Source organism: Eptesicus fuscus, chromosome 9 (assembly GCF_027574615.1).
Source record: "Eptesicus fuscus isolate TK198812 chromosome 9, DD_ASM_mEF_20220401, whole genome shotgun sequence".
Taxonomy (NCBI): domain Eukaryota; kingdom Metazoa; phylum Chordata; class Mammalia; order Chiroptera; family Vespertilionidae; genus Eptesicus; species Eptesicus fuscus.
Genome location: NC_072481.1, coordinates 14,413,873 through 14,437,195, shown reverse-complemented (window position 1 = coordinate 14,437,195; position 23,323 = coordinate 14,413,873). Strand labels below are relative to the sequence as shown.

The following is a 23,323-nucleotide window of genomic DNA, read 5'->3' as shown; positions in this document are numbered from 1 at the left end:
ATGGTTATGTGGTTTTATACATGTTACTTTCAGGGTCCATGGAAGAGGCGTGACTGTAAAATCCCACCTGCAGAGAGAGAGACATGACTGTGAAGTCATACTTTCAGAAGATACTGAGGTCTCTTAACCAGGGGTCACATGCCACGTTTAGCTTGGTACACATGTAGTGAGTGGCTGAGTTGTTTGGGGTATCTGGAATTGTGTTCAACTGAGCCCCAGTTCTGTTACTCACTCTTTTTTTTTTTTTTTAAGAGGTTTTATTTATTTTTTAATATATTTTTATTGATTTCAGAGAGGAAGGGAGAGGGAGAGAGAGAAAAACATCAATGATGAGAGAGAATCATTGATCAGCTGCCTCCTGCACTCCCCCTACTAGGGATCGAGCACACAACCCGGGCATGTGCCCTTGACCAAAATAGAACCTGGGACCCTTCAGTCCGCAGACCAATGCTCTAGCCACTAAGCGTAACTGGCTAGGGCTGTTACTCTTAAAAGAGTACCTCCTCTGTGCCAGGCCCTGAGGCTATATCCAGGAAACAGAGATATTAAAGGCACAAAAATGATTTACAGGAAATAGTGATTAAATACTATCAAGGAGACTTATATGGGGATTGGAAACAAATCAAAGCTGGAGTTAAGGAAGGCTCCCTGAGAAACATGTACCAGCATCACTGTTTCCACTTAATAATCTCGTCCAAAGAGGAAGCTGCCACTCTGGTGACTGCCACACCTTGCCACTCATGAGAGTTTCGTGCTGTGATCTTTGCAAGTCAGGAAGTGAAAGAGGCGGGGGAATTTTATATTTGTCTGACCATAACCATCTGGAGGCTGAGTAGCAGAAGTTTTAAACCCACAGGTTTTGAGGACAGCCAGACGGAGGTCTGAAACCCAGCCCTGTCACTAACCAGCATGTGACCTTAGGCAAGCAACGTGACCTCTCAGAGCCTCACTTGTTAACAGGGGCTATTAATACCTCCTCCCAGGGATTGTTGGGAGGATTAAATACCATAATATAGGTAAAGTGTACTCCCTGCCGCATCACAAAGTCTCAACAAATAATAATGCTACTGAATGCTGTTTTAGATAAAGAGAGCTCAATAGAGATGTGTCCATCTTATTCCAGAATGGACTTATTATGAGTATTTGAGATGCTGGAAAGAAACTGACCAGCACACTGAGGACATGTGTAGGGCCTATGTCCGGGGAACTGGCTGAGATTTTCTTGGACCTGCATCCAAGGTGACTTTTTCTTTAAGGTTTTGAGAGATGCAACTTACCCAAGTTTGTGGTCATAAAATGTCCTTTTATACAGGCTGGGGCAAAAGTCGGTTTACAGTTGTTCGTATGGAAAATCCTATATAATAAAAGGCTAATATGCAAATAGACTGAACGGCAGAACGACCAGTTGCTATGACATGCATTGACCACCAGGGGGGCAGATGCTCAATGCGGGAGCTGTCCCCTGGTGGTCACTGCACTAACACAGGGGGAGCGCTGCTCAGCCAGAAGCTGGGCTCACGGGTGGTGAGCGCAGTGGCAGTGGCGGGAGCCTCTCCTGCCTCTGCGTCAGTACTAAGGATGTCCGACTGACAGCTTAGGTCCGGCGGGGAGCAGGCCTAAGCCATTAGTCGGACATCCCCTGACTGCAAGAAGGCACAGGCTGGGCTGAGGGAACACCCCCCACCACCACCCCCAGTGCACGGTGTCGTGCAACAGGCCTCTAGTAATACAATAATCAGTAACAATACAAGAATAAACTCTGTGTTTTGCCTACTCACAACTGTAAACCTACTCTTGCCCCACCTTGTATGGATGCACCAAGGCATCCAGACACATGATTTCCTAACTTAAAATGGTGGGGTGGAGGGAAAGGGAAAACAAGCAAAATGAGCAGGTGCCACATGCAGACCAACATCACACCAGCAGAGCAGGTGGGGTCCCCACTGCAGAAATGCTCCCCGCCCAGGGGGATTCTGGGTCTGGAAGGGCTGCAGTGGGTTAAATGAAGTTGTAATCAAGTGAGAGCTGGAACTGCTCGCTGCATGGCAGCCATCAGTCGAATGACATGGGGTACAGGCAAGGAAAGCAACGTTATCGAAAAGCCAGCAAGCCAAGAAGATGGCAGACTAGCGTCCCAAAGAACCTTCTTGAGAAAGTAGAGAATTTAGGCTCTTTTATGTCAGGGAAAGTGGGGGAAGGGGAGGACTTTGAGCTCAGAAGGGGATTGGTCACCACAGACATCTGGACCTTAGGGAAGGTCCAAGAAGATTGTGAAACTTCTTTGCATTGGTCAACTAACTGTGGCTGCCGGTCATGAGGCTCCTATAAATCTTTAAATAAACAATCTACAGATGAGAATCCTTAAGTGATTAGCATACCTCCTACGTGCAGGACTAGGAAGTTACTAAGGGACCTGTTATGGGAACTGGGCAGGCTCAAGCCAGAGGGAGTCAGAAAGACTGATTATTTTATTCTACTACAAAGTCATAATTTCAGAAGAAATTCCAAGAAACTTAAGAGTGTGCCTGCCACAGGAGGCCCCTTTCCTAGCCTTTGAGGTCCAGCCACGGCCCCTGTGAGCCCCTGTGAGGAAGTACCGATTGGGCTGAAGGCATGATGCAAATCCCAGGACTATCCTAAAATTTCTGAATGTTTGCACGCAGGGCCAAACTCGGGGCAACTTTGGGACCCAGTAAGTTCTGTGGAAATGCATTCTCTCTCCCTATAACTGCTGGGATCCAAGCGAGAGCCAGCACGTGCGACAGATACTTCTCTCTGCCGCCCGCACGTCTCGTCCTGGTTCAGGGGCTTGGTCACAGCTGCATTGTGGTCACCGGGCCCGGCCCGTGGCAGAGGCAGAGTGGAACCCAGAGTCAGGCACCTGCGTAAGCTCTCTGGGTTCTCAGAACGGCAGCTTCCTCATCTGTAAAGGCCCCTGGCCAGTTTGCCTCAGTGGATAGAGTGTCAGACTGTGGATATCGATATTTCTCTCTGTCTTTCCCCCTCTCTCTAAAAATCAATGGAAAAAATATCCTCAGGGAGGATTTTTTTAAAAAAGAAGAGGCAACCGAAACCGGTTTGGCTCAGTGGATAGAGCGTCAGCCTGCGGACTCAAGGGTCCCAGGTTCGATTCCGGTCAAGGGCATGTACCTTGGTTGTGGACACATCCCCAGTAGGGGGTGTGCAAGAGGCAGCTGATCGATGTTTCTCTCTCATCGATGTTTCTAACTCTCTATCCCTCTCTCTTCCTCTCTGTAAAAAAATCAATAAAAAATATATTTAAAAAAAAAAGAAGAGGCAATGCCTCCTTTAAGCATTGTGGAAGGACAGAAAATAATATTGTCCCAATTAATGCCCCAATTAATTGATTATCTCTCTAGACTTAGTGGGGCAAACACAGGTGACCAGGGGTCAGCAATAACGGCCATCCCCTGGTACTTCAGTGTCTAGACAGCTGAGCCGAACCGGAACACATGACACAGAAGACAGAATTAGTATGCAATCACACAGGGTTTATTTACCTATTCCTAGTGGGTCCTAGGCTCCAGCAAAGGCCACCCAGCAGTGCACACTGAAGGACAGACGACGAAAACAGAGACAGGCAGGCGGCCGCAGTTGGTTCAGGCTCACACAGCAGAGCAGTCAGGGGCTCGTCTCTCGGAGCGACGTGGAGTCCTCCTCTTACAGGCCAGGAGGCCTCCACTGAAGATGGTCTCAGGGTTATATAGACCGCGGTAAACAGCTTGTGTCCTTGTCCGTGTGGGCCAGACGGTGTGCCTTATGCTGGGAGCAGGGCGTTTACACTTTGAGGGCTCAGAGCTTTTACATCAAGATAGTGGGGTGTTCATTAATTTTGGAAGTTACAGAGTATTGGGGGTTTCCATACAGCAAACATTTCACACAGTAATTATTTCATACACTAGAGGGGTTACATTATTATAACAATATATTTAATAAAGAAGAGCTATGATTATTTTTAGAATAAAAGTGACTTTACTTGTTGGAAAAGCAACACACAAACAATTGAAAATTTATAAAATAAACATAAGCAGAAAAAAGAAATTTTTAAAAGTCCTCATCACCCAGAGATAACAACCACTAACACATTGGTGTATACCCTCTCAAAGCTGTTACTCATGCCTACAGACACACTTTTTTTTTTTTTAACGGGCCCATATTTTGGTAGTACTATAACCGGACAAGCAAGCGGTCTGGGCTGCCTGTCACCACTTCAGCCAATTCAGCAGAGACAGGGTTGAATCATAGACGAGCGTTTATTCCAATAATGCCGGCTGTATGGGAGAGCAGCAGGTCACCCACAAACATCTGCTCTGCCTCTCCCCATAACCCAGCTGCCGACACGGGGTAGGACAAAGATGACGGGGGAAAGGAGGAATGACAGGCCTGGGGAAGTAGGCACAGGATGATCATTACAGGTTACCAGTCACGTAGGCTGGGGGGAGGGGGTCACAGAGGGTGGGTGCCTCTGGGTGCCCGGGACCAGATTATAGGCAATGGGGGCTGGGGCTGTAAAGAGCAGATGCCTCCGGGAGGTTTCAGCCAAGAGGTTGTAAATCTCTCCATAATGACAGGCAGTTCTCGGAACTCCCGGCCAGGTTAGAACGTGCTTTCTTTCATCAGAACAAAACAATCGTGGTTAACAGGGCATGATGAATATTTACTTCCTATAACTAACTAGAGGCCCGGTGCACGAAATTCGTGCACGGGTGTGATCCCTAGGCCTGGCCGGCAATCAAAGCGCTGCTCGCAGTCTTCAGGGCGATCCGCAGGGCAATTGGGCCCCTGCCTGACTCCCTCAGCACCTGGGAGCCAGGTGGCAGTCCCGCCCCCGACACTGCTGGTCACCGTCTGTGGGGCAATTGGCCGGGCGATTGGGCCCCGCTTGCACCCACCTTGGCCTGGCGCCACCTGCTCATTTGCTCCATCATCCCGCTGCAGTCCCGCTCTCGTTGGGGCCCATCAGGGCTGCCGGGGCGCATTGCCCACCCCGCCATGTTCCACGCTGCCCCCTGGTGGTCAGCACATGTCTTAGTGAGCAGTCCAACTCCCGGTTGAACTCCCAGTTGAGGGGACAATTTGCATATTATGCTTTTATTATATGGGAGAGCTAGTTCCCAGTATTACGTTTCTGCCCTTACCAGTGCTTGCTACTGAGGGAATGTACCATCCTGAGGCTGCTCCGCGCTAGCCTGGCAGCCGCCCTTGTAACGACTGCAGACCGTCTGCGGAGAGGCTGCCTCTGGGCCGTTCCCCAGGGGAGGGTGGCAAACCCGGGCTCCCCCGGAAGAAGCCTGTCGGCTCTGGAGGGAGCCGCCGCCGCTGAAGAATCCGGGGAGCAGCGGGACCAACCCCCTGGATTCTCGGCAAGTCGGGGAGATGACAGCAACAACGTGTTCAAGGGCTTGGCTTAGTGTCGGCACGGAAAACGCGCTCAGATCCCGCCGCGGTGTCCGAGGCGAGGCTTGCTGTTCCACTGGCCCTGGACGCTCCTTGGTCCTGGGGTTCCTAACGTTGATTATTAATAATAAACATTTTTCCTCCCCGCACACACCGACTTACGGTTCCCGCACCCGCACCCGCACCCGCACCCCGGGCTCGGGCCAAACGAGCGAAGTGCACGCGCTGGGGAGCCGCGAGCCGCGAGCCCGGAGCGCGAGTCTCCGTCTCCGCCGCGGGGCGCCCCCGGGGGAAGCCCCCGCCGCGTCCCGGCCCACAGGGGGCGGTCCCTAGGCTCGGCCTCCCATTGGCTGCCAGTCGTGTCACCTGCCCGCCGGTGAGCCAGGAGGCGGGACCTGGCCCCTCCGGGCGGCCGGAGAAGGGCCGACATGACCCGGGCCGGGCTCTGGGCCCTCCTGCTCCTGAGCCTGCTGCGGTCCGCTGAAGGTAGGGGTGCGGGAGGGTGCGGGAGGGTGGGGGGCCGCGGGACGCCCTGGGCGAGCGCGCCCACCCTCGGACCCCAGCTCCGAGCAGGGAGGGGCGTGGACCGAGCCTTCCGGCGGCCGCCCGAGCCAGCGCAGCGCCGGTCGCCTTGCCCACTCATCGGAGCCTTCGACGCTCCTTTCCGGGAGAAAACCCTCCGTTTCCGAAAGCCAGCGCGGCCCCGGGGGGCCGGGAAACAGACCGCTGTACAGCGGCATTTACTCCTAGAGCGCGTCTGAGCTCTCCCCGGGGGCTGCCCGCCGCCTTCCCACCGCGCTGGAGCCTCCCAGGGGGAGTCGGACCGGTGCCGGCCCGCCCCGCAGTCCGCTCCTGCGGGGGTGCCAGATGCTCCCCTCGGCCCGAGGGAGCGGAGCCCTGGCCAGCCGGTGCCCTGAGCTGACTCCGTCAAGCCGCCTCCTTGCTGAGCCCCCTGAGGTGGCTGGGGACAAAATACCGGGGGAGAGGACCGAACCTCCAGGTCCCAGCCAGTCCAGGGCGATGGTCCTGAAATTGTCCCCCGAATATCTTCCTAGAACCAGGCTCACAATGTAAGACCTCGACGGGCCCTTGGACATAATCTAATAATTATATCTAGAGACAGCTTTCATTGAGCTACTTCTTTGTGCTGGGCACCGCGTTATCCTATTCAAGCTTTACAGCCCAGGCATCTTCCTCCCTTTTCCGTTGTAGAAAACGGAGGCTCAGAGCAATGAAGGGAATTGCCCAAGAAGGAGGCAGACGGGAGACACAGACCAGGAAAGGCAGGCTGAGGCAATCACGGTCGGCTCTGTCTGTGGGTTGGGTGGTGGACACAGGGCTGTCTACCTACTGAGGTCCGCTCAGGGATGCCCCAGCCCCTGGTGCCTCCCAGCAGTGAGCATCTTAGCAGCTGATGGGGGACAGTGTAAGGGAGGGGAGGAGGGGTCCTCTGTCTCCCAGTTTCTCTGTCAAACTCAGTACCTTTCTTGTCTAGACCTAACTGAACTTTCCCCGAGAGATTTTTATTCATTTTATTTTTTAAAAATATATTTTTATTGATTTCAGAGAGGAAGGGAGAGGGAGAGAGAGATAGAAACATCAATGATGAGAGAGAATCATTGATTGGCTGCCTCCTGCACGCCCCCTACTGGGGATCGCCCCTGAAATCCAGGCATGTGCCCTGACTAGGAATCAAACCGTGACCTCCTGGTTCATAGGTCGATGCTCAACCACTGAGCCGCACCGGCTGGGCTCCCGAGGGACTTTTAATTTATGCAACACAAACTGTGGTGTGATGAGTTAGGGTGAAGTTCAGCTAGATCCAGGTTCAAATCCTGGCTCCCACACAAACTAGCTGTGTTGCCTCAAGCGAATGATTCACCGTCTGTCTCCCAGCCTGGTGCCCCCCCCCACGGAGGGGAAGTGACACCTATGCCATGGGTGGTTTGTCCTCAGGATTGATTGGGGTTTGTGTGTAAAATGCCAAACGCGTGTCTGGCAGCTGTTGAAAGCTCAAAAAAGGGCAGTGGCTCTAGCTGCTATTCTCCCCTGTGGCCAAGCTCAGACGTTGGCCTCCTGCCAGTGTCTGCTGGAAAATCCGGAAGCTGGGAGCAGCGGCAGCACCAGCATCCCAGCGAGCCATTTCCAACTCGAGGACACAGGCACCCCTAAAGCCCTTCTGTAACCTGTTCTGTCATCTGTATGGGTCTCTGTCGGGGGCCAGGCCGCACTTCGGGGCACTGACTCTCCATGGGACCACGAGCGCCTGAAGGGCAGGGATGGAGCTGTTTTCTTCTTTGAAACCTCTGGCACACAGTGGCCAATAGATATTGTTGACCAATAATGGTCCATTGGTGTTGGAAGAATAAAGCTGAACAGGCCCCATGCGGAGGCTGTGTGGTCAAGAGCTCAGACTCTGGAGTTGGCTAGGCCTCGATTTGAATTCTGATTCCACAGTCCATTAGCTGAGAGGGCCTCGGTTTCCTCATCCACAATGTGGTGATCACGATTAGTACCAAATGCCTAGGACAAAGCACATGCGGCTCTTTGGCCCCTTGAGTGTGCCACATGCGGCTCTTTGGCCCCTTGAGTGTGGCTCTTCCACAACATACCACGTGCGGGCGCGCACGTCCAGTGCGATGGAAACTTCGTGGCCCATGCTCAGAAGTCGGTTTTCGGCCTGGGCGAGTCTATTTTGAAGCAGTGGTGTTAGAACACTCAAGGGGCCAAAGAGCCGCATGTGGCTCGCGAGCCGCGGTTTGCCGACCACTGGCCTAGGAGAGTGGGGAGGTTTGAAAGAGGAAATGCAGGCAGTGTAGTTAACACAGTGCCTGGCACATAGTTAGGACACAATACACATTAGCTGCTAGCATCACCACTCCTTAGAGAAGTCAGGGAAGGCTCCCTGGAGGAAGTGACATTTGAATTGAGTCTTTAAAAGATTAGATGAGGGCCCTGGCCAGTGTTCTCAGTGGTTAGAGCGTTGGCCCACACACCAAAGGATTGCAGGTTTGATTCCTGGTCAAGGGCCCATACCTGGGTTGTAGGTTCCATCCCCAGCCCTGGTTGGGGCACATGTAGAAGGCAACCAATCGATGTGTCTCTCTCACATCAATGTTTCCCTCTCTCTGTCTGTCTGTCTGTCTCTCTCCCCCTCCCTCCCTTCCACTCTCTCTAAAAAAATCAATAGAAAAAATATCCTCAGGTGAGAATTAACAAAAATAAATAAATAAAAGATGAGATGCTGAATACCTGGCAGTCAAAGACACCTGGGTTCAGAGGCATCCCAAAGAATTCAGTGGTTTGAGAAGGTCAAGAAGGAAGATTGGCGCAGCCTAAGAGCCTGTGGGGAAGAGGTCGGCTAGAGGGCCAGACCAGGCCAAGCTGGGCAGGGCCTCACGTACCGTGATAAGGACTGTGGACTTTGTTCTGCAGGCAGGGGAAGGGCATGGAACTGGGCAGTGGTGTCATCAGATGCATGTGTCAGAAGAGGGTCAGCAGTGGGGCGGAGGGGAAGTACAGGTGGGCAGGGAAAGTGTCACCCAGACAGTAATGCTTGGCTGTTCCCAAAGCGTGCCTGGCGGTTCCTCAGGAACAGCCAAAAGGCCAGTGTGGCTGGAGAAGAGGAAGCCAGGGGCCGAGGAGTGGGGCAGAGAGTGGCAGGATCTGACTTTCACTTGAACCTCTGCTGTTGAGTGGAGACCCGGTTGGAAGCAGGGAGACCCGGTGGAAGGTCTTCAGAATAATCCAAGTTATCACAGTGTTTGTTCAGACATTTACTGTGCGTCTACTATGTGCAGGGACCATTGCAGGCGGGCTCTGGGGACGCGGCTGGGAACCGGACAGAGCACCTGCTCATTGAGAGCCTGGGGCTGTTCCCTCCTGTCGTCCGGGAGACCCAGATGGTCCTGCCCTGTGGTCTACTGGAACCCTCAGGTGGCAGAGTGGGCAGGAGCTTCCTCTCAGGGGCAGGTGGGCTGCTAGGTCTGGGGAGGGTACAAGGCTGCAATACAGCCACTCTGGTGTGGCTGTCACAGGGATCCTGACCCCCCGGCCTCTACCATGCCCCCCACGCTTCAGCCACCCAGAGGCTCCTGGTTCCTAAACTGCCTGCCCTGCCACTCTTCAGCTCCGAAAGGCCCAAGTCAGGATGAGCCAGGAGCTCCGGGCTTCACGGCCTCTTTCTCCCCCACAGGGAGGCCCCCTCTGGCCCCTCCCCAGAACGTGACGCTGCTCTCCCGGAACTTCAGTGTGTACCTGACTTGGCTCCCAGGGCCCGGCAACCCCCAGAACGTGACCTATCGTGTGGCCTATCAGAGGTAAAGGGGAGCCTCCGGCTGGTGGGTGGGAGGCTGAGGGGGTGGCAGGGGTGCCGGCTCTCTGGGCCCCTGGGGAGATGGCATGTGGCAGGGACTTGGAGAGGGCGCTGGATGAAGGTCTGGAGGTGGGAATGGTGCTGAGTGGAGAACAGTGCACAGGTGATAGGCCTGCCAGGGGTGAGGGTGGACCTTTGAGAAAAGTCAGAGCAGGGCTTGGGTGGAGCAGTGAGGGCCAGCGACTGGATTCCTGGGGGCCTGGATTCAGGGCTTGGAGTTGTTCGGGCAGATGAGGGAGGGCGAGGGTGTCTCCTGCAGAGCCCATGCGGGGCATCACTCGGTGATCACCCTTCTCCCCACGGAACCCGCACAGAGCCTCCTCGCCAGCGTCCTTCCCAACTAGGCAGGCCAGGCAGCCACTACCCACCCAGAGGTAACTGAAGGTGCCAGCGGCCTCACCGTCTTTGCACACAGACGGGAATCAGGGGAGGGTCTCTAGTGGGAGAGGAAGCGGATGAAAGCACACGCTCAGGAGGTTCGATCTACAGTTGGTGAGGAGGAGGACGCAGGAAGGGGAGCAGGCTGCCCTGGACTCAGGACCCCGTCCACCGCGGGCTGAGCCTCGCAGGAGCGTTTCCCTCTTCCTCCCAGCGTCACCAGCCAGGCGCTGCGCCTCCCCGTTGTAGAGGCGAGGAAACAGCTCGGAGAGCTGCCGTGATTTGCCCGAGGAAGCTGGCGACGGAGCCAGAGGAAAATCCCAAGTCTGTCTGACCCCAGAGTTTGTGCTCTTCCTGTCCCATCGCCATCCCTCTGCCCATAGCACCCAGATGTGAGTGACGGGGCCTGGCTCGGAGGACAGGCTGCCAGAGAGCTTTCAAAAGAAGGAGCTGTGTAGAGCGGTGTCAGGAGGCAGAGCACCTAAGCGTGCTGTGTGTGTGCTGTTATGTTCGGTCAGCACTGAGCCAATGCATTAAACCTATTTAATCTCCCACGGTCCTTTGAGCAAGGAGGCAGGGGCTCCGCTCTGCAGTTGAGGAAACTAAGGCACCACCAGTGCCTTTTGCTCAGGGTCACACGACTGGAAAGAGTGGGGCTGGGCCCTAACCGGTTTGGCTCAGTGGATAGAGCGTCGGCCTGCGGACTGAAGGGCCCCAGGTTCGATTCTGGTCAAGGGCATGTCCCTTGGTTGCGGGCACATCCCAAGCAGGGGGTGTGCAGGAGGCAGCTGATCAATGTTTCTCTCTCATCTCTCTCATCGATGTTTCTAACTCTCTATTCTTCTCCCTTCCTCTCTGTAAAAAATAATCAATAAAATATATTAAAAAAATAATCTTTTTTTTTTAAATATATTTTATTGATTTTTTACAGAGAGGAAGAGAGAGGGATAGAGAGCTAGAAACATCGATGAGAGAGAAACATCGATCAGCTGCCTCTTGCACACCCCCCACTGGGGATGCGCCCGCAACCAAGGTACATGCCCTTGACCGGAATCGAACCCGGGACCCTTGAGTCCGCAGGCCGACGCTCTATCCACTGAGCCAAACCGGTTTCGGCTTAAAAAAATAATCTTAAAAAAAAAAAAAAAAGAGTGGGGCTGGGATAAGTGGATTAAAGAGCTCAGAGGCCACCCTCTGGACCTTTGCAATATTTGCCTTCTCGTTTGCACTGTTTAAACACCCGTGAGAACTGCAAAATGGTACTGTTCTAATTGTATCACTTTTTATTTTGTAATGGGAATTATTTTATAAAGAGGTGCTTTCTTTATAGTATTGGATCTTCAGGGGTACTTTTCAAATAGGCAAGACAGGATCCATGCTTGATTTTTTTTTCCCCCCTTTCATTTACCAGTTTTCAAGATAATGATTTGGTTCTCTGTCACCTCCCAAATAGTGATGGGCTCCTTTTTCTTTTTATTATTGTTATGAACGCAAGTATTTGAACATGCCCGAGGGTTTCAATCTGTGGCAACTTATTCTACTCAGTGAAGCTTGGCCAGCAAAAGGCTCTTCACGTTGGCTCCTGAGTGCTTTGAACTTGACCCCAGTCGCCTTTGATATCTTTTATTGTTATGACAAGGTGTTTCAGGCTCCTTTGCACAATTCCTAACCTAAAACCTGAAGTCAGTCACAACCAAGCTTTCTTTATCAAAAGATTTTTAGCCACACTCTTGGTATTCTCTCCGGAATGTGCTTTCTCGCTTCCTGCAATATGCATAAGCTGAGAATTTTTCAAATCTTCCATTTTTTAACAGTTCCTTCTGTTTATTGCTCTTCTCCCTCCTCATTTTACTACAAGCAGAAAGGAGAAACCAGGTTACATCTTTAACACTTTCCATTGAAATCTCCTCAGCTAAACACCCAAGTTCATCACTTGTAACTTCTACTTTCTGAAAAACACTAGAAGGAGATTCAGCCATGCTCTTTGCCTCTTTTTTTTTTTTTTTTTCTACATGGGGATTTCTCCGGGATTTTGATCCAAATTAGTTACTTATAAAAAGACATGTAAGGGACAGTGGTGAAATCTAAACCCAGGCTGAATACTGACATTATGGAATTTTTAGTAATTTTCATAGGTGGATGACAGTCCTGTGGTTCGGCAACTCTTTGCCTCTTTATACCAAGGATCTTCTTTCCTTCAGTTTCCAATAAGACATTCCTCCTTCCCACCTGAGATCTCCCCAGAATCACCTGGAACATCCCTATTTCTACCAACAGTCTTTTCAAGGCAGTCTTGACTTTTTCCAACATGCACCTCAAAACTCGCCCAGCCTCTACCCATGACCCAGTTGCAAAACCACTTCCACATTTTTCAATATTTGTTACATTAGCACCCCACCATGGTGCCAAAATCTGAGTGTGTTTAACTTAGCTTGCCAGGGCTGCCATAGCAAAATATCATAAACTGGGGTGGGGGCGAGGCTTAAACCACGGAAATTTGTGTCTCGCAGTTCTGGAGGCTGGCAGTCCAAGATCAAGATGTCGGTGTGTTTGCTTTCTCCTGAGGCCTCTCTCCTTGGCTTGCAGATGGCCACCTCCTCCCCTGGCCTTTTCTCTGTGTGCAAGCATCCATTCTTACTGGTTTAGGAGCCCAACCTTATGACCATATTTAACATTAATAACATCTTTAAAGGGTCTGTTTCCAAATACAGCAGTCTCACCTTATTCGTGGTTTGGCTTTCTGGTGGTTTCAGGTACCCAAAGTCAACCATGATTCAAAAATATCAAATGGAAAATTCCAAAAATAAACAATTCCTCAGTGTTACATGGCACTCCATTCTGAGTAGCGTGATGAAATCTGGCACCATCCCACTCCATTCCCGGACATGAATCATCCCCTGATCCAGCAAATCCATGCTGTATACGCTGCCCACCTGTTAATCACTTAGTGGCTGTCACATGATCAGTTTGGTTATCGGAGCTAGAGAGATCACATTCACATAACTTTGATTATCATGTAGTATTACAGTTGTCTTACTTTATTATTAGTCACTAGAGGCCCAGTGCATGATTGAATCATGCACGTTTAGGGGGGGGAGCTGGGTGCCTGTCCGCTGGTGCACCAGGCCTTTCAGAAGCCTCCGGCGGGGCGGAGGCGGAGGCTTCTGAAAGGCCTGGTGCCTGAGCGGACAGGCACCCAGCTCCCCCGCTTTTGATGGTCCGTGGCGGGACGTGAGCTCGCTGCCCCAGAGGCCCCTTCTGTGCCGCAGCACAGCCATGGTGCAGACTCTGAGCTCGAGCCGCCGCTGGCGACACGAGCTCAGCGTCCCGCCGGCCCAATCAGCCACCCCGGCCACCCCGAGTCCCCGCCCCCCCCCCCCCCGCGCCTCCTGGCCAATCGTGGGCATAGCGAAGGTACGGTCAATTTGCATATTTGTCTATTATTAGGTAGGATTGTTACTCTCTTACTGTTCCTAATTTGTAAATTAAACTTTATCAAAGATATGTATGTATAGTAAAAGAGACATATATATATATAGGGTTTGATACTATCGGCAGTTTCAGGCATCTCCTGGGGGTCTTGGAACATATCCCCCTCAGATAAGGGGGGACTACTATACAGGCACGTTGGGGGTTAGGGCTTCAATGGTGTGGCTTAACCAGTTTGTTCAGTTTGTTCTATATATGTTCATTAGACCAACTTCGATAATTATTTTGTTCATTTTTTTTATATTTTTTCATTATTTATCTTTGTTTAATTGTTAATTACTTAGCTGTATTAAAAAAATTTTTCTCACTATAATTATGGGTTTTCTGTTTCTTCCTGTAGTTGTCTATTTTTGCTCCAAAATATATCCTGAATTCAACCCCTTCTCACCAAGCCTACCACCATTCAGTGATCTCTCGGATCATGGCGGCAGCCTTCTCGCTGGTTTCCCAGTAACCTTCTAAAAACATAAATTCGATCAGTCCCCTATTCAGAACCTTCCCGTGGCTTCCGGTCACACTTCAAATAAGATCCAGACTCCTTACCAAGACGGTGCGGCCACCTGCTCTGCCCAGGCCCGTCTCCACCCTCATCCCCGTCTGTGCACAGCCTCCTCCTCCCCTGTCCCCTGGCCTCCTGGCTCTCCTCTGGATCCTGCCCATCGCAGGGCTTTTGCTTTTGCTGATCCTTCCCCCGGGCCTTCACCTGCCGCCCTTCCCGTTGCTGTGGCCTCCGCTGTCCTAAGCCACCTTTAGAGAGCAGCCACTCCCACGTGACCCTGTTGTCGCTGCCTTTGCCAGGATTTATCTGGTTAACGTGCTGGGGACCTCTCATCTCCTCCCGCCAGCATGCAAGTTCCCGAGGGCCTTGTCTGTCATGCATTGCTCGTTCCCCAGGAAGAATGCCCAGAGCTCAGGTCTCTTCTGCGGACCTCGGCGTTCTCAGGAGGTCGGAGTCGGGCCTGCGTGTCCCCCTCTGACATCCACACAGCCCCCAGCAGGGTGCCTGGCACACAGCAGGTGGTCGGTCCATAAGTGCCCGAATGAATAAACATGTGGAAAATGGTTGCTAGTACTCGCAATAGCAGCCACCATGACACAGGACAGGGGAGGAGCCTGGGGCTCAGGGCTGTTACCTGCATGGGGTCCCAGAGCTGGTGAGGGCCGGAGCCACAGTTCCCACCCACGTGTGTCTCTCCAGAGCCTGAGCTGGAGAGATGGACAGTCGGAGGACAGATGGGTGGATGCACAGGTGAAAGATGAGTGATCCCTTGTTCTGTAAGTCCCCGGGTCCCAGGAAGCCGCCTTCATGGCCCAATGCTCCTCTGTTTGCTCCCTCAGCTTTCCAGCAACCCCCAAACAGTGGCGAAAAGTGAGAAGGTGTGCAAGAACCAAAGAGCTGACATGTTCTCTGATGTGCCTGGAGAAGCAGGACCTGTTCAACAAGTTCAAGGGCCGCGTGCAGGTGGTTTCTCCCAGCACCAAGTCCCCCTGGGTGGAGTCCAAGTACCTGGAGTACCTTTTTGAAGGTAGGTCTGTGGGTAAGGGACTGAGTGGGAGGCTCTCTGTCCAAGAACTTGGCTCAGTGGCACTACTGTGCAACCGTCTGTCTCCCACTTCCCCAAAGCAGAGAGCATGCCTGTTGGGCAGCGCCCCGGCCACGGCCTGGGTCCACGCAGCCTGATTTCGTGGCAGGGAGTTCGGGGAGTGCCACAACGCCACAGTTCAGCTAGTACCTCCTACTATGATATTTATGATCTTCTATCGAGCACAGCCTTGATCATGAACCATACAGGCATTTATTATACTAGAAGGAAGCAAGTGTGGATGGGGAGAGGGAGGACAAGAAGGAAAGGTGGATGGGTGGATCAGTGGTTAGAGAGCACAGAAACAAGGCTGGCTGGGGTAGGGAGGGCTGGAAGGAAGGGGAGGGAGAAGAGAAATGAACAAACAAATGAAGGAAGGAAAATAAAGAAGGAAAGATAGATGGAAAGGAAAGAAGGATGGATGGGTGAGTAGAAAAGTAGGCTGAATGGCTAGAAAGGATGGATAGGAAGGAAGGAATGTTGTCTGGGAAGGAAAGATGGGAGGCAGGAACAGGGGCTGTCTTGCTAGAAGAACGATGGATGAACCACTGAATGGTTGGATAGATAGAAATGGAGAGAACGATTCAGAGAGGAGATTGCCTTTTTTTTTTTTTTTAGTTACTTTTTCTGCCTCCTCCTCCCTGAAGCCCCCCTGATTTTCCTGCAGCACACCCTAAGCCTGAATGACCCTTCCGCCTTTTTCTGCCCTCCACTGTGGCCCTGGTCACTTTCTCTCTTAAGTTTTGGTAGTTTTCATATTTCATTTCCTCCTAATTTCTTTTCTTTTTTTAAATATATTTTTTATTGATTTCAGAGAGAAGGAAGAGGGAGAGAGAGATAGAAACATCCATGATGAGAGAGAATCATGGATCGGCTGCCTCCTGCAAGTCTCCCACTGGGGATCGAGCCCACAACCCAGGCATGTGCCCTTGACCGGAATCAAACCTGGGACCCTTCAGTTCACAGGCTGACGCTCTATCCACTGAGCCAAACAGGCTAGGGCTCCCCCTAATTTCTTTTCAGTTCCTGCAGGTCAGGATCCATGGAGGCCTCATCTCCCTATTACCCTCAGCTCCTTGCCCAGAGCGTAATACATAGTCACTGTGCCCTGGACTCTGACCTGCAGCACTGTGAGATAATAGATGTGTGTTGCTTTAAGCCACTAAGTGTGTGGTGATGTGTTAGAGCAGCCATAGAAAACTGGTACATAAGGGCAGGATTCTGGCAGGCCAGTGGTATGTGAAGGTACAAGGGACAACATGAACAAAGGCAGGTTCACTATGAGCTTGGCCTGGTCACTTCACCTCTCTAAGCCTCAGTTTGCCCTTCTGTAAAATGGGGCTAGTGATATCCCCTCTGGGGACACGGCAGGGCTTAAATAAAATGGCTGGGAGGCTCCGGATGCACAGAAGGTGTTTGACAAACACGAGTGCCCGGTCCCCCTTTCCAGGACAGCTCTCTGGGCTGGGGGAGGAGCAGGCTCACCTGGAGGCGGGGCAATGGGCGCACGGTGGCCTCAGCGCCACCGCGTACTGACAAGTCCTGTTCTGTTCCTGCAGTGGAGCCAGCCCCACCCATCCTGGTCGTCACTCAGACAGAGGAGGTCCTGAAGGTCAATGCTACCTACCAGCTGCCCCCCTGCATGCCCCCATCGGACCTGAAGTACGAGGTGGATTTCTGGAAGGAGGGGACTGGGAACAAGGTGGGAAGCCCCTTTCCTGCCCCCTACTTGTGCCCCCTTCCTCCACGGCCCGACCAAACCTCGGTGCTCCTCACCCTCCCAGCCCACTACCTGCACGCCTCCTCCAGGAAGCCTTCCTGCATACCCTTCACCTTGGCATATCCCAGCCCTTCTCCACCTGTGCCTTATAGGTGGTAACAGCACAGCCATTTTCTAACTAATATATTGTTTAAATTATGAAACCTGCTGGGGGTTTTTTTAACAATAAAATCTGATTGAACTATGGTGAGCTATAAGGAGGCCTTCTTGCCAAGCCACTGGATTCATTATAGAAAAATCAGAAAACACATGAGCTCTAGAGGGAAAACCAAAAGTATCAGAGGTGACCACAAATACGTCTTCGGTGTCTATCCGGTTTCAGACTTGTTTTCTGTGGGTGCATGTGTCTGTCTGTCTGTCTGTCTGTCTGTATTTATGGCAGGGTTGGCAGACTTTTTTTGTGAAGGGCCAGATGTGAACATTTGTGGCTTTGCAGACCCTGTAGTCCCGCGGTCTCCAACCTTTCGCACCTCGCGGACCACCGACCGCTGCTAGAGTCTGTCACAGCTACTTCGCTCTGCATCTGGAACACAAAAGGAACCAGAGACGATATGTAAATGCACAGGCTTAGGTGTTTTCCAGCATAACTTTTTAAAAAGCTGGCAGCCAGGTCTGCCCACAGGATGTACAGTTGACTGACCCCATCCTTACTCATTTTTTTCTTTCACTGAACCAACATCCACACTCCTGATCTCCTGCGTCCTCTGCTTCCCAGGATGTACACCATTTGATGTGGTCCATGCCTTCAAGAACCTTACAAATACTCTAGATCAGTACTCTCCAATAGAAATGTAATGCAGCCCTGGCCGGTGTGGCTCAGTGGGTTGGGCATCATCCCGTGCACCAAAAGGTTGCCGGTTCAATTCCTGTCGGGACACATGTCTGGATTATGGGCTCTATCCCTGGTAGCGGGGGTGTAGGAGGCAGCCCATAGAGGTTCCACTCTCGCATTGATGTTTCTCTCCTCTCTCTCTCTCTCTCTCTCTCTCTCTCTCTCTCTTCCTCTCCCTCTCCCCTATCTCAAAATTCAATACAAATATTTTTTAAAAGAAAAGAAATGTAATGCAAGCCTGATATGTAATTTTAAATGTTCCTTGTTAAATTAAATAAAAAGAAACAGGTGAATTGAATTTTCATAATAGACTTTATTTCATCCAATAGAATGTTATCGTTTCAACATCTAATTAATGTAAAAGTTATTGAGATATTTGACATTCTTCTTCCCTTAGTCTTGGAAAGCCAATGTGTATGTTATACTCCGAGCCCATCCCAGTTTGGACTGGCCACACTTCAGGTGCTCAGGAGCCACAGGTGGTCAGTGGCTACTGCATTGGACGGGCGCCCAAGAGTTTTCTGTGTCTGTGATGCCCCCCAAATAAGGTGGGATGCCCTTGGGGCAGGAAGTCTGAGGGATATGCCCCTCAAAGTGAAGACCAGCAGGCCCTGGGCAGGGGGCAGGGAGTGACCCTGAATGGCAGGGGGCAGAGGGCAGGGAGTGACCCTGAATGGCAGGGGGCAGGGAGTGACCCTGAATGGCAGGGATGCTTTTGAACCCAGACCATCTCTACCTCGAAACTCAGCAGAAAAGAAGCCAGATAGTGCTGGGAAGTGCTTGAACACTTGAACTTGATTGCAGGAAAAGAAGTTGCAGGATCACAGCTGCCAACCCCACCCCGTCCTGGCTGTGCAGAGCCGGTTCCCACAACAGGTCTGCTCACCTCTGCTTCTTTCTCCAAACAGACCCGATTTCCAGTCACTCCCCATGGCCAGCCAGTCCAGATCCCCCTCCAGGCGGATGCCAGTGGGTACCACTGCCTCAGCGCCAGAACCATCTACACCTTCGGTGACCCTAAATACAGCGAGTTCTCCAAGCCCACCTGCTTCTCCCTGGGGACCCCAGGTGGGTGCACAGTGGGACAGCGTCGAGGACGTTCCCTGAGGGTCAGGAGCTTCATAATGTGGTGGTTAGGAGCATGCGTCTAGAGCAGTGATGGCGATCCTCTGACACGCGTGTCAGTGCCATTTCTGATGACACGCGGCCGCTGAGGCGGCCACATGCCGAGGATGAAACATTTATGTTATTTAAACTATAAATATCGCGAAATAATGTTTTTTCCTCAAAGGGACACACTACCCGAGTTATGCTCAGTTTTTTGGCAAAGTTTGAAACACCAAGCTCAAAAGGTTGCCCATCACTGGTCTAGAGACAGGTTCACCTCGATGAAAACCCCGGCTCCACCGCACCCACTGTGTGTCTTTGGGCAGCTTCCCTAACCTCTCTGAATCCTGGTTTCCACAGTCTGGAGCATGGGTTTATTCTTATGAGGACTGAGACTAGGATGAGGTGTGAAAAAATAAATAAATAGGATTGTGTGTGGACGTGAAGCCCCCAGGACGGATGCAGTCGGTAAACCGCAGCCGTTGTTGTTGCTTCTTCATCCTTCTTATTTTTCCTAGGAGTCCACTGGGCATTCCTGATGCTACCACCACTGCTGCTGCTGCCGCTGTTGGTTATTGCCCTGGGCTGTGTGATCTGGAGGAGCTTCACAGGGAACCCCTGGTTTCAGCGGGCAAAGATGCCACAGGCTCTGGTACGGCAAATCTGGGGGTGTGCGCAGAGCAAGGGAGTGGGGCTAGACTTAGCGGTCGTTCAGACGGATTAGCAAGGTGGCCAGACTGCAGAACATCTCCTTTCCTTGTATCTAAATTTCCACTATCAGTAACTCATTCCTTTGGCACCAAATTCACATACCTGGGAGGGAGAAGTACCTCAGGTCCCTGTTAGTTAAATCATTTCATCTCCGCTCAGGATTTGTCGGGTGCCGAGAGCAGACCCCCAGCCTTGGGACTCAGGCGAGATGCCCAAAAAGGGAGGGGAGGAAAGGGTGCCCAAAGGGGGAGACTTAGAAGGGCCCCCACACTTAGTTCACAGTCTACCCCCGGTGAGTCTGGCCAGGCCGACCTGGAGTTCCCTCACTGTCTGCTGGCTCACTCCCTTGGCATGTGGAGGCCAGCCGAGGCAGGGGGAGCCTGGTGAGGTCAGGTGGGTCGGGCTCATGTGGGAAGCTGGGCCATAGGTGAGGCTCTGTGGGCACTGGGCTGGGTGGGGGCTTCGAGGATGAATTCTGAGTGTCCCTGCCATGTGGGAGAGAGTATTTTCTTTTTAATCCTCACCTGAGGAGTAAGGATATTTTCCCATTGATTTTCAGAGAGAGTGGAAGGGAGGGAGTAGGAAAAGAGAGAGAGAGAGAGAGAGAGAGAGAGAGAGAGAGAGAGAGAGAGAGAGAGAGAAACATCGATGTGAGAGAGACACATCAATTGGTTGCCTTCCACATGTGCCCTGACCAGGGGTGGGGATCGAACCTACAACCCAGGTACGTGCCCTCACCAGGAATCGAACCTGAGACTCTCCGGTGTGCAAGCCGATGCTCTAACCATTGAGCAACGCCGGCCAGAGCAGGGAGGAAGCATTTCTAAAGTTCTTTCCAGCAGCTAGCACCTGCATCCTGGGGGCTGTCTCTAGCCTCTGGTGTCTACTCGGCCCATGCACGTGGCAGGCTGCAAGTGCCAGGGAGGGGGCACTGCCTCCAACCCCCGCCCCCCACCCTCACCTCATGGCACTGCTCTGGCCGCCCGAGTCCCCAGCAGGGTTAAGCTCCAGCTGCCTTAGATGTCACTTGCCTGATGACACCCATCTTAGTGGCAGCTCCCCGACCCCGTCTAATCTGCTCACTCCCTGTTGGCCTTTCCCGGGATCACTTCCTGGAGAAACGATGTCCGTGTGCGTCCTTGTCCCAGGGCCTGTTTCCAGGGAATCCCCGTTAGAGCAGTCACGCTTCGGGAGAGCCTGACCTTCTGCTCTTGTCTCCCCTCCCCCAAATCAGGACTTTTCTGGACACAGATACCCCGTGGCAACCTTTCAGCCCAGTGGCCCAGAGTCCCTGGAGGACTTGACCCTCTGTCCCCAAAAGGAACTGACCAGAAGGGTCAGACGGACCCCTAGAGTCAGGGCCCCAGCCACCATTCAGGCCGGATCAGAGAAGGACAGTGCCAAGGAGGACGACGACGAGGAGGAGGAGGAGGAGGAGGACGCAGACGACAATGTCATCGTCCAGCCCTACATTGTGCCCCCCGGTTTCCTGGCGCAGGAGCACCAGACCCCGGGGCGCTCGCAGGCAGGGGTCCAGGTCGAAGGCTGTCCTGCTTGCGATTCTTCAGACGGAAGCTGGGCCAGCACTGGCGGCTCCTCCCTCTTGGAGGAGGCTGGGTCCTCTGGCTATTTGGCCAAGAAGGGGCCAGGCAGAGGGCCGGGCAGGAACAGGTGTCCGGAGCCTCTCCCAGTCCCCGAATTCTCCAAGGACTTGGGTTCCCTGGAAGAGCTCCAGAGAAGCAGCATCTCCTGGGCCAACTGGGGCTCCTCCACACCGAGGCTGGAGCTGGCCCCCGGGGAGCCTCCAGTTTCTCTTCGGACACTGACCTTCTGGGACAGCAATGCCGAGGAGGAGGAGGAGGAGGAGGAGGAAGAAGAAGAAGAGGAAGAGGATGGAGGGGAATCAGAAATTGAGGACAGTGGTGCTGGAAGCTGGGGGACCGACAGCCTCCAGAAGACCGGAGCCACGAGTAGGACGCTGGGACATTACATGGCCAGGTGAGCTGTCCCCCAGCTTCCTGCCGAATCTGGTGCTACTGAGCTTCCCAAGGGCCCAAGACGCCACAGAGACTTGAGAGCCTGGGAGCATGGTCCTGGGGCAGCCATTGTTCCCGCAGCGCTTCCAGAACCCCAGCTAGAGGCTGTCTGTTGGTCGGGCTGAGCAGTAAGAAGCCACCCATCCTGTGGCCCAGCAGCCCTGGGCTGAGCCACAAGAGGACTAGAGGAAAGGATGGGCTGAGGTCAGGTCACCCCACTGTCCCTGGACAACACGAAACAGGTGAGACCAGGTCAGAGTGGGCATCTAGGGCCGACACCACCAGGGCCATGTGGGGTGGGGAGAGGACATTCGGAGGCACAGCTGTATCAGAGCCTCCTGCCTTTCTCTGGCAGCCTCCTCCCCGAGGCTGGGCCTCCTGACCCAGGGGTCCCCTAGGGCGGGTCCCCGTGAGGAAAAATCTAGTTGGCAGAGGGTGCTGGAGGGGAAGGGAAAGGGCGGCCGTCATTCAAATCCCAGTCTCCAGCCGTGGAATTGCACAGGTTTACCCTCAGGTAGACCAGAGTCCAAAACCCGGTTCTTCCACTTCCTGGTTGCGTGACCTTGAGTAAGCCGCTCTCCTTCTCCTGGATTTCCTCGTCTACGACTCCCACCTGGGGCGTGGGGAGGGTCCTGAGAGAGAGGTGTGCGACACGGCCTGCTCTCTCTTCTCGGTGGCTGGTAGGCTTCTCCGTCTGCCCAGGCTCTGAGGAGACCTCTGGGCATCTCCCACCTGTGACCCTGGGGCTCAGAGCACCCGGAAGCATTCACCCCTTAGCTTGTCTAACTTCTCATCTACCTCATGTCTTCCACCTTCACTGTCTCCACCTCCTGGTCAAGGAATGGAGTTCTCAGAAGCCAGAACCCAGCCAAGGGGGACCTCCCTCTTCCCAGTAAAAAACCAAATGGTCCGTCTTCCAGGGGGGTCTGATTTGTTGGGGGTGGGGTAGCAACCTGGCAGGGAGTTGGCCTCGTGGGCTGCGATCCCTGTTGCAGACAGCACTTTGGTTGACCGCTGTGGTTCTAAGAAGTCCCATCTTCCTTCTCATTATGATGGAGAACCTTCTGGAAACAGGTTGTTACTGGTAGTGGTGGTGTTCACTTTGTTAACCTACACCCATCATTATATGGATGAGCATCGCTGTGTGTTCACCCAGAGGGAACAGATCTTGTTAGGAGAAGCTGAAATGTTGACTTCCTGTGTTTGTCCCTAAGGGTGAGATCTTTGGTCTGTGGCCCGCTGGCCCACCCCGGTTATCTTGGCCATGTCAGCAAAGTGCTGAGGTCACAGCAAGGACTTCCAAGGGGCATGAAGCTGGCAGGAGGCCTTCACTGCTGGGACTCACACACATACACACACGCGTGCACATGTGTGTGCATTTCTGTGGGGTGGAAGTTGTCCACCTCGCTGAGCACGGGGCGGGAAGAATAAACTGAAGCCTTGTTGCTGGGCGAGGCTGGACTCAGGGCCAGCGCCCAGACTAAGGCTGATGTTCTTTCTGATCCACTGATCCGATCCCCAGCTCCCCCTAACCTGCTGTGTGTTCCTTCCAGTGTGTTCCTTATTAGTGCTCTGTCATTCTTTACTTCCCACTGGTCTTTTTTCGTAGTTACC

General features: G+C 52.9%; 1 protein-coding gene and 1 long non-coding RNA gene across 3 annotated transcripts; one reads left to right on the top strand and one right to left on the bottom strand.

The window, feature by feature from the left end:
- Positions 1-3,508: 3,508 nt before the first annotated feature.
- LOC129150252 (uncharacterized) lies at positions 3,509-5,658 on the bottom strand. Its single transcript, XR_008556981.1, has 3 exons — positions 5,160-5,658; positions 4,914-5,030; positions 3,509-4,631 (listed from the first exon to the last, which is right to left on the bottom strand). It is a non-coding gene; the product is annotated as an uncharacterized LOC129150252 (long non-coding RNA).
- Positions 5,659-5,846: 188 nt separating this feature from the next.
- On the top strand, positions 5,847-21,732 carry IFNLR1 (interferon lambda receptor 1). Of its 2 annotated transcripts, none has more exons than XM_054721080.1 (7): positions 5,847-5,904; positions 9,614-9,737; positions 14,999-15,186; positions 16,803-16,945; positions 18,764-18,923; positions 19,481-19,614; positions 20,995-21,732. In XM_054721080.1, the coding sequence occupies exons 1-7, from the start codon at positions 5,847-5,849 to the stop codon at positions 21,673-21,675; spliced, it is 1,488 nt and encodes a 495-aa protein (XP_054577055.1). In that variant the 3' UTR covers positions 21,676-21,732. The 2 variants fall into 2 exon arrangements, with proteins under 2 accessions (XP_054577055.1, XP_028011152.2); XM_028155351.2 differs by having other exon boundaries at positions 20,908-21,732.
- The last annotated feature ends 1,591 nt before the right edge of the window (positions 21,733-23,323 follow it).

What these genes read in the sequence shown, in the direction of transcription:
- IFNLR1 (XM_028155351.2), top strand. Translation starts at nt 5,847, where the DNA reads ATGACCCGGGCCGGGCTCTGGGCCCTCCTGCTCCTGAGCCTGCTGCGG. An exon ending in TATCGTGTGGCCTATCAGAG is followed by an intron (nt 9,738 to 14,998) that starts GTAAAGGGGAGC and finishes TTGCTCCCTCAG; the next exon opens with CTTTCCAGCAACCCCCAAAC. An exon ending in CTTCTCCCTGGGGACCCCAG is followed by an intron (nt 18,924 to 19,480) that starts GTGGGTGCACAG and finishes TATTTTTCCTAG; the next exon opens with GAGTCCACTGGGCATTCCTG.